Source organism: Myiozetetes cayanensis, unplaced genomic scaffold, assembly GCF_022539395.1.
Source record: "Myiozetetes cayanensis isolate MyiCay16 unplaced genomic scaffold, myiCay2020 scf193, whole genome shotgun sequence".
NCBI lineage: Eukaryota > Metazoa > Chordata > Aves > Passeriformes > Tyrannidae > Myiozetetes > Myiozetetes cayanensis.
In genome coordinates this window covers 60909-70527 of record NW_026087404.1, presented here as the reverse complement: position 1 = coordinate 70527, position 9619 = coordinate 60909, and the positions used below count along the sequence as shown (strand labels likewise).

The 9619-nt window shown below is 60.9% G+C and overlaps 1 protein-coding gene across 1 annotated transcript; it reads right to left on the bottom strand.

Moving 5' to 3' along the window:
• Positions 1-1096: 1096 nt before the first annotated feature.
• Positions 1097-7834, bottom strand: MEPCE (methylphosphate capping enzyme). The gene is given in 6 exon segments (XM_050314195.1): positions 1097-1200; positions 2618-2744; positions 4005-4059; positions 4061-4218; positions 6571-6624; positions 6626-7834. Coding segments are annotated over 6 exon segments (1707 nt in total).
• Between the last annotated feature and the right edge of the window lie 1785 nt (positions 7835-9619).

The following is a 9619-nucleotide window of genomic DNA, read 5'->3' as shown; positions in this document are numbered from 1 at the left end:
CCTTATTTTATAACAATTTGTGGTGTGAGTTTTGAACCCCCCTCCCCAAAATCTCCTCCTAAACCCTCCTGTCCCCCAAAATTCTCTTCCCCCTCCCCAAATTCTCCTTTTCCACCTTCAAATCCCCTTTTTCCCCCAAAAAAATAAGCCCTTATTTTATAACAATTTGTGGTGTGATTTTTGACCCCCCTCCCCAAAATCTCCTCCCTAAACCTTCCTGTCCCTCCCCAAAATTCTCCTTTTCCACCTTTAAATCCCCCTTTCCCCCCAAAAAAATAAATCCTCATTTTATAACAACTTGTGGTGAGTTTTGCCCCCCCTCCCCAAAATCTTCTCCCTAAACCCTCCTGTCCCCCCAAAATTCTCTCCCCAATCCTCCTTTTCCACCTTCAAATCCCCCAAAAAAATAAACCCTCATTTTATAACAATTTGTGGTGTGAATTTTGGCCCCCCTCCCCAAAATCTCCTCCTAAACCCTCCTGTCCCCCAAAATTCTCTCCCCCAAATTCTCCTTTTCCACCTTCAGATCCCCTTTTTCCCCTCAAAAATAAGCCCTCATTTTATAACAATTTGTGATGTGAATTTTGACCCCCCTCCCCAAAATCTCCTCCCTAAACCCTCCTGTGTCCCCCAAATTCTCTCCCCTCCCCTCCCAAATTCTCCTTTTCCACCTTTAAATCCCCCCAAAAAAATAAACCCTCATTTTATAACAATTTGTGGTGTGATTTTGACCTCCCCCTCCCCAAAATCTCAAACCCCCTCCCCAAAATCTCAACCCCCACCCCAAAATTGGGGAGGGGGTGTTCAAACCACCCCCAAAATAAAGCAGCCCCACCCTGCTGACCAATCAAATCACCTCCTTTTTAATTTGGGGGAGGGGCCCCAGACCCCCCTCACTCAGAGCAAACCATGCGGGGGTGGGGGTGAGAACACCCAAAATTGGGAGAACACCCCAAAAATTGGGGGAACACCCCAAAAATTGGGGGAACACCCCAAAATTGGGGGGGTGGGGGAAGCAGAGCCCCCTCCTCCCTTTTGGCATCTTTTTTTTGGGGGGGAGGAAGCTACCCCAGCCCCTCCCCCACCCCTGGCGACATCAGAGCCCCCAAACATTTGGGGGGTCCTGGGAGAGGGGGAGGGGAGGGGACTCAGGGGTGTCACCTTGTCCCTTGTGGAAGAGATAAATCGGCCTCTGGAAGCCTGGGGGAAAGGGAGGTCAGAAAAGGGGAGGGGAGATCCCATTTGGGTGGTGGGGACCCCCTCCCAACATTGGGACCCCCAAAAATACCTAAAACAGCCCCCACAGTTTGGGTCTCACCCCCTCTGGAAACCCTGGGGGTCAGGGGGTGTTTTGGGGGAGTCAGAGGGTGTTTTGGGGGTCAGGAGTGTTTAGGGAGATTTTGGGAGTCTCACCTTTGGACCTGTGCTGGGGGGTCAGGGAGGGTCAGGGGGTATTTTGGGGAGTCTCGAGGTGTTTTTGGGGGTCTCAGGAGGTGTTTTGGAGGTCTCAGGGGGTGTTTTGGGAGTCAGGGAGGGTTTGGGGGTCTCAGGGAGTGTTTTTGGGGGTCGAGGGTGTTTTGGGGGTCTCAGGGAGTGTTTTTGGGAGGGGTCAGAGAGTGTTTTGGGGAGCTCAGGGGATGTTTTGGGGAGTCAGGGAGTGTTTTAGGGAGGTCAGAGGGTATTTTGGGGGTCTCAGGGGGTGTTTTGGGAGTCTCAGGGGGTGTTTTTGGGGGAGCTCAGGGGAGTATTTTGGGGTCTCGGGGTGTTTTGGGGGGCTCAGAGGGTATTTGGGGGAGTCTTGGGGTGTTTTTGGGAGGGGTCAGGGGGTGTTTGGGGGTCTCAGGGGGATTTTGGGGAGTCAGGGGAGGGGTCAGGGGGTATTTTGGGGAGGTTTTGGGGGTCTCTCTCACCTTTGGAGCTGTGCTGGGGGCTCAGAGAGTAATTTTGGGGGAGGTCAGGGGGTTTTTTGGGGAGGTTTTGGGGGTCCCCCTCACCTTTGGAGCTGTGCTGGGGGGTCAGGGGGCTCAGGAGGTATTTTGGGGGTCAGGAGGTATTTTTGGGGTCCCCTCACCTTTGGAGCTGTGCTGGGGGGTCAGGGGGTATTTTAGGGGCTCAGGGAGTATTTTGGGGGGTCAGGGGGTATTTTTTGGGGTCCCCTCACCTTTGGAGCTGTGCTGGGGGGTCAGGGGGTATTTTGGGGATGTTTTGGGGTCCCTTCACCTTTGGAGCTGTGCTGGGGGCTCAGGGAGGGGTCAGGGGGTATTTTGGGGGGTCAGGGGTTGTTTGGGGGCGTCAGGGGGTATTTTGGGGGTTCAGGGAGGGGTCAGGGGGTATTTTTGGGGTCCCCTCACCTTTGGAGCTGTGCTGGGGGGGTCAGGAGCTATTTTAGGGGTCAGGGGGTATTTTGGGGAGGTTTTGGGGGTCTCCTCACCTTTGGAGCTGTGCTGGGGGTTCAGGGGGTATTTTGGGGGTCAGGGGGTTGTTTTGGGGCGTCAGGGGGTATTTTGGGGGGTTCAGGGAGGGGTCAGGGGGTATTTTTGGGGGTCCCCTCACCTTTGGAGCTGTGCTGGGGGGGGTCAGGGGGTATTTTGGGGAGGTTTTTGGGGGTCCCCCTCACCTTTGGAGCTGTGCTGGGGGGTCCCCAGGAGCTCGAAGCGCTCAAAGCCCACCTCGGGGGAGGTCAGGTAGGCCGGGAACTGCTCCGGCCTCAGCCGGACCCGCTGGTAATTCCGGAACGTCGTCTCCTGGGGGGTTGGGGGGTTTAGGGGGGTTTGGGGGGGTTTAGGGGGGTTTAGGGGTTTGGGGGCAGAGGGTGAGACCCCCAGAGCCAACAAACCCCCTACAAAGTTTGAAGACCCCTTTTCTTTCCCCCCTTCCCACAGGACACCACAAAGATGTTTCTTTGGTCATCCCCCCACCCCAAAAATCCCACTTGTGACCTCCTCCTTAAATCCCCCAAATCCTTCTGTGAACCCCCTCAGAACTCCCCAAAACCCCCTGTGCCCCCACTGCCCTCAAACCCCCTCCCTGTTTAAAACCCTCCCAAATCCCTCTTTGAACCCCCTCAGGACCCCTCAAACTCCCCGTGAACCCCAGACCCCCACTCCCCCAAACCCCCTCCCTGCTTTTAAACCCCCAAATCCCTCCTTGAACCCCTCAGGGCTCCCCAAAGCCCCCTGTGACCCCCCACCCCAAAAATGCTCGACCCCCTCCAAACCCCACGAGACCCCTTCCCCTCCTTAAATCCCCCAAAATCCTTCCATGAACCCCTCAGGGCTCCCCCAAACCCCCTGTGAACCCCCACCCCTCCAAAACCCCCTCCCCACCCTTTTAACCCCCAAAATCCCTCTTTGAACCCCTCAGGCCCCCAAAACCCCTCCCACCCTTTAAGCCCCCAAATCCCTCTTTGAACCCCCTCAGGCCCCCACCCCTCCAAAACCCCCTCCCCACCCCCAAAACCCCTCCCCACCCCAAACCCCCTCCCACCCTTTAACCCCTCAAATCCCTCCATGAACCCTCCAAAACCCCTCCCCACCCTTTAAGCCCCCAAACCCCCAACTCCCCAAAACCCCCAAACCCCTCCCACCCTTTAACCCCTCAAATCCCTCCATAAACCCCTCAAACCCCCTCCCCACCCTTTAAACCCCCAAACCCCTCCCCACCCCCAAACCCCCTCCCCACCCTTTAAACCCCCAAACCCCCAAACTCCCCAAACCCCCAAACCCCCTCCCCAGACTCACGGTGAGCCCCCAAACCCCCTCCCCACCCTTTAACCCCCAAACCCCCAAATCCCCCAAACCCCCTGTGACCCCCAAGCCCTCCCCACCCTTTAACCCCTCAAATCCCTCCATAAACCCCCAAGCCCCCTGTGACCCCCAAACCCCTCTCACCCTCTAACCCCCCAAATCCCTCTTTGAACCCTCTCAGCCCCCCCAAAACCCCCTCCCCACCCTTTAAACCCCCCAAGCCCCCTCCCCACCCCCAGACCCCCTCCCCAGACTCACGGTAGGCCCCTTGCGCTTTCGGTAGGACCCCAGGGCTGGGAGCTCGAGCAGGAGGGCCCGGGCGCAGGTGCCGGAACGCCCTCCGGAAGAGCCTCTTGAGCCCCTCGTCCCCCCAGTTGAGCTGAACCCACTTGGTGAGCGACAGCAGCAGCAGCACATCGAACTCTGGGCGCTGAGCCTGCACCAGCTCCTCCCGCTCCAGCACGTAGTTACCCTGGGGGCACTGGGAGTCACTGGGGGGGCACTGGGAGTGCACTGGGAGAGAACTGGGGGGGCACTGGGAGTCACTGGGAGAGAACTGGGAGTCATTGGGAGAGCACTGGGGCGCTGAGCCTGCACCAGCTCCTCCCGATCCAGCACGTAGTTACCCTGGGGGGGGCACTGGGAGTCACTGGGGGGGCACTGGGAGTCACTGGGGGGGCACTGGGAGAGAACTGGGGGCACTGGGAGTCACTGGGAGAGAACTGGGGGCACTGGGAGTCACTGGGAGAGAACTCTGGGCGCTGAGCCTGCACCAGCTCCTCCCGCTCCAGCACGTAGTTACCCTGGGGGGGGCACTGGGAGTCACTGGGAGAGAACTGGGGGCACTGGGAGTCACTGGGGGGCACTGGGAGTCACTGGGACAGAAATGGGGGCACTGGGAGTCACTGGGGGGCACTGGGGGCACTGGAGTCACTGGGGAGCACTGGGAGTCACTGGGGGGGGACTGGGAGAGAACTGGGGGCACTGGGAGAGAACTGGGGGCACTGGGAGAGAACTGGGGGCACTGGGAGGCACTGGGAGAGAACTGGGGGCACTGGGAGAGAACTGGGGGCACTGGGAGAGAACTGGGGGCGCTGAGCCTGCACCAGCTCCTCCCGATCCAGCACGTAGTTACCCTGGGGGGGGGCACTGGGAGTCACTGGGGGAGCACTGGGAGAGAACTGGGGGCACTGGGAGGCACTGGGAGTCATTGGGGGGGCACTGGGAGAGAACTGGGGAGCACTGGGAGTCACTGGGGGGCACTGGGGAGGAGAACTGGGGGCACTGGGAGTCACTGGGGGCACTGGGAGAGCACTCGGGGCACTGGGAGTCACTGGGGGCACTGGGAGAGAACTGGGGTCACTGGGAGTCACTGGGAGAGAACTGGGGGCACTGGGAGTCACTGGGAGAGCACTAGGAGAGAACTGGGGGCACTGGGAGAGAACTGGGGGCACTGGGAGTCACTGGGGGGGCACTGGGAGTCACTGGGAGAGCACTGGGAGTCACTGGGAGAGCACTGGGAGAGAACTGGGGGCACTGGGAGTCACTGGGAGTCACTGGGAGAGAACTGGGGGCACTGGGAGAGAACCAACTGGAGTTATGGAGTTACCCTAGGGGGCTCTCAGGGGGCTATCAGAGGATGGGGGGCACCAGGAGCCCCACCTGAGGGACTGGGGAGTCACTGGGGGCACTGGGAGAGAACTGGGAGCACTGGGAGAGAACTGGGGGCACTGGGAGAGAACCAACTGGAGTTATGGAGTTACCCTGGGGACACTGGGGGCTCTCGGTGGGCTAGTCACGGGGGCACTGGGAGGCACTAGGAGCACCCTGAGGGACTGGGAGTCACTGGGAGAGAACTGGGGGCACTGGGAGTCACTGGGAGTCACTGGGAGAGTACTGGGGGCACTGGGAGTCACTGGGAGAGAACTGGGGGCACTGGGAGGTCACTGGGAGAGGACTGGGGGCACTGGGACTTATTGGGGGTCACTGGGAGAATGCTGGGGACACTGGGAGAACCAGCTGGGGTTACTGGGGTGCCCTGGGGGACACGGTGGGGGCTCTCAGGGGGCTGTCGCCAGGGGATGGGGGCACTCAGGGACCCACCGGAGGCACTGGGAGTCACTGGGGGCACTGGGAGGGAACTGGGGGCACTGGGAGTCATTGGGGGCACTGGGAGTCACTGGGAGCAGAACTGGGGGCACTGGGCAGGAACCAGCTGGAGTTAGTGGAGTTACCCTGGGGGCTCTCAGGGGGCTGGGGGGCATCAGGACATCCCCTGAGGGACTGGGAGTCACTGGGAGAGAACTGGGGGCACTGGGAGTCACTGGGGGCACTGGGGAGAGAACTGGGGGCACTGGGAGTCATTGGGTTACTGGGAGACCCAGCTGGAGTTATGGAGTTACCCTGGGGGACACGGGGGCTCTCAGGGGGCTGGGGGCTCTCAGGGGTGGGGAGGCACCAGGAACCCCCTGAGGGACTGGGAATCACTGGGGGCACTGGGAGAGAACTGGGGGCACTGGGAGTCACTGGGGGCACTGGGAGAAGCAGCTCCTCCCGCTCCAGCACGTAGTTACCCTGGGGGGGAGGCACTGGGAGTCACTGGGGGGACACTGGGAGTCACTGGGGGGACACTGGGAGTCATTGGGGGGTCACTGGGAGTCACTGGGGGGACTCTGGGAGTCACTGGGGGGTTACTGGGACACAACCAACTCCTCACCGCTCCAAACCAGAGTTCCGAATTCACCCCGAGCAACGTTTGGGGTGATCCAAACCCCCCCAAAAAACCCCCCAAAACCCCTTTTTCCCCCCCCAAAAACCCACTCACCGTAACAAACACCACGTTGTGCGGGAACTCGGCGGCCTCGGGCCCTTCCGGGGGGCAGCTGCGGGGCCGCGATGGGACCTCGGCTGGCCGAGAGGGCGGCGGGGAATCCTCTCCTCTGCCCCTCCCTCCCTTCCCCCAGCCCCTCGGACAGGTAGTGGCGGATGTTCTGGCGCGCCGAGCGCACGAGCCGCCCGTCGATGTCCATCCCCACGACCCTGCGGGGCCCCCAGCGCTTGGCGATGCTCAGGGTCAAGTGGCCCACGTTGCACCCCACGTCCAGCACCTCCTTGCCCGCGAACCACTCGGGCCGCAGCGCCCGCAGCCGCGGGTCCTCCACGTCGGGGTTGCGGTACCCGTAATATTTGCAGTAGTTCCCGTACTGGAATTTGCGCTCCTGGCGACGCGGGGCTTTGCCCGGGGTCGCTTTCCCCGCTTTTTCCTGCGGGGTTTTCTCCTGGTGTTGTTGTTGGGGTGTTGTTGGTGGTGGTGGTGGTGAAGGGGGCTTCTCGTGGTTTTGAGGGGTAGGGGGAGGCGGGCGAGGCCCCTCGGATTTGCTGCAAGTCCGTCGGCGCTTGCGGTGGCGGCCGGTGGGGCCGGGCTCGGGGGGGGGCGGCTCCTCGGGGCCGCCGCTATTCCCGGCGTTATTCCCGTTATTATTCCCGGTGCTATTGTTGTTATTCCCGGTGTTACTATTGTTATTATTCCTGGCGCTGTTGGCCCGCTGCTGCCCGCGGTGCCGGTGCCTCCTGCGGCCGCTCTTGGCGGGGCTCGCCAGCCGCACCTCGGGCCCGTCGTCGCCCGGCGCGTTGAGGCTCAGCGGGTCCGTGATGTCCCTGGGCACCAAAATCTCCACGGGGTCCCTGCCCCGCGCCGGCAGCGGCGACGACTGCGGCGTGCGCGCGTTCAGCGCCCGGCTCACCTCCTCGTCCAGGAGGCTGTTGAGGTTCAGGGGGTCGAAGATGTTCCCGCCGAGCAGGAACTCCGACGGCAGCACCGGCCCGCACTCCGAGGCCGCGCGGCGGCGACGCTTCCACGCCGGCTGCTTGGCGCCGCAGCTGCCGCGCCGCTTGCCGCCGCCTCCGCCGCCGCCGGTAGCGCGGAGCCCGTTGCGGGGCCGGGGGGTCTCGGGGGGTCTCTGAGGGCCCGCGGGGGGCGGCGGAGGCGGCGGAGGCGGCACCAGGAAGGCCTCGGGCGGCGCCGCCGCCGCCGCCATGATGGCGGCCCGGCCCGCGCCTGCGCGCCGCGCCGCGCCGCCCCCGCGCATGCGCCGGGAAGGGGGGGAAAGGGAGGAGCCCCCCGCGGAGGTTCCGCTCGCGGCGCCGCCGAACCCGCGATGGACGCGCCGCGCCGGCCCCGCCGCCGTTATATAGCGTCGGGGGCGGGGCCTCGCGGGGGACACGCCCCCGAAAAAGGGGAGGGGCGAGGCGGCGCGGCCAATGGGGAGGGAGGGCTCGCGAGCGGCGGCCAATAGGAGGAGGGGGTGGGGCGTGGAGAAGAGGGGGCCTGATGGGATGGGGGTGGCCGCGCAGAGCGCCTGATCGAAACACGCGTGAGGCGGCGGGAAGGAAGGGGGGGGGGGCGATGGCGGCGGCACCGGAGGAAAGGAGGGAGAGGGGGGAGAGGCGGTGAGGGGGTTTGGGGTGCACGGGAAAGGGGAGGGAGGGGAAAGCGGCGCGGAGGCGGCGCGCAGGGAGGCGAGAGGGCCTCGCGGCGAGCGCGGAGGGTGCCGGGAGTTGAAGTCCGCGGCGGCGGCCGCCGGGAGCCTGACCGCCTTCTCAACTTCCCCCCAGCGACTCGATTAAAGCGCCGGCGTTTCCTCCGTGTCTCTGGGCCGCGCGGTGACGTCACCGCCCGGGCAGTGACGTCACCGAACCGGGCCGCTCGTTCCCCTCCCGGTAACGGCGAGAACGGCGCGCGGTTCGCGCCGCGGCCGCCAGGGGGCGATCGCAAAAAATCTCGCGAGAGCCGCGCGGGATCTCGCGCTGCCCTTTCCCGCCATTTTCCCCCATCCTCTCATAGGGGGGAAGGGTCACGTGACCCCCCCTTCTTTTTTCCCGCCTCGGTTTTCGCGCCCAATCGGTGGTCACGTGACCCCCCCAGTTTTGAGGTAAAACTCCCCGAAATCGGTTAAAAATAAAAAAAAAACCACCTCAAACTCTCTCGTCGGAACTCCCCACGCTCTCCCAGCCACCTGGGAGCTGCTTCTGGCTCCATTTTAAGGTGCGGATTGGGCGACTCTCAGGGTTGGGTTTTTTTGCCTTTTTTTTGTTTTTTTCTGTCGATTTTGAGGGTTTGGGTGGGTTTTTTTGACGAATTTCTGTTTTTTATCGCTTCTTCCCCCATTTCTCCCCTCAGGTTTTTCTTTTAAAACCCTCCACGCACCGCTTTTTTTCGTGTGGAGTTTGAGGGGGGGGTGCAAATTTTGGGGGTTATTTGTGTGAATTGAGTGGATTTCGGTGACTTTTATCCATTTTTCTCACTTGTTCCCTCCCTTTTCCCCTCAGGGACACTTCCTCTCCACGCGCTGCTTTCAGGTGGATTTTGGGTTAACTTTGAACTGAATTTTTTGTTTTTTGGGGTTTTTTGGGGGGGTTTTTTGGGTTTTTTGTTTGTTTGTTTGTTTGATCTGTTTTTTTGGGATTTTTTTTTTTGTAGATTTTGGTTTTTTTGGGTTTTTTTTTTGGAGGGGGTAGATTTAATTAATTTTTATTCATTTTTTCCCCATTTCCCCCTCTTTTTTCCCTCCCCTCCTCAGGGACACTTCCTCTCCACGCGCTGCTTTCAGGTGGATTTTGGGTTAACTTTGAACTGTTTTTTTGTTTTTTATGGGTTTTTTTTTCTTTTTTTTTTGGGAGGGGGTGGATTTAATTAATTTTTATTCATTTTTCCCCATTTTCCCCTCTTTTTTTTTCTCTCCCCCCTCAGGGACCCTTCCTCTCCACGCGCTGCTTTCAGGTGGATTTTGGGTTAACTTTGAACTGGTTTTGGGGTTTTTTTGTTTGGTTTGGTTTGGTTTGGTTTTTTTGTTGTTTTTTGGGGTTTTTGGGGG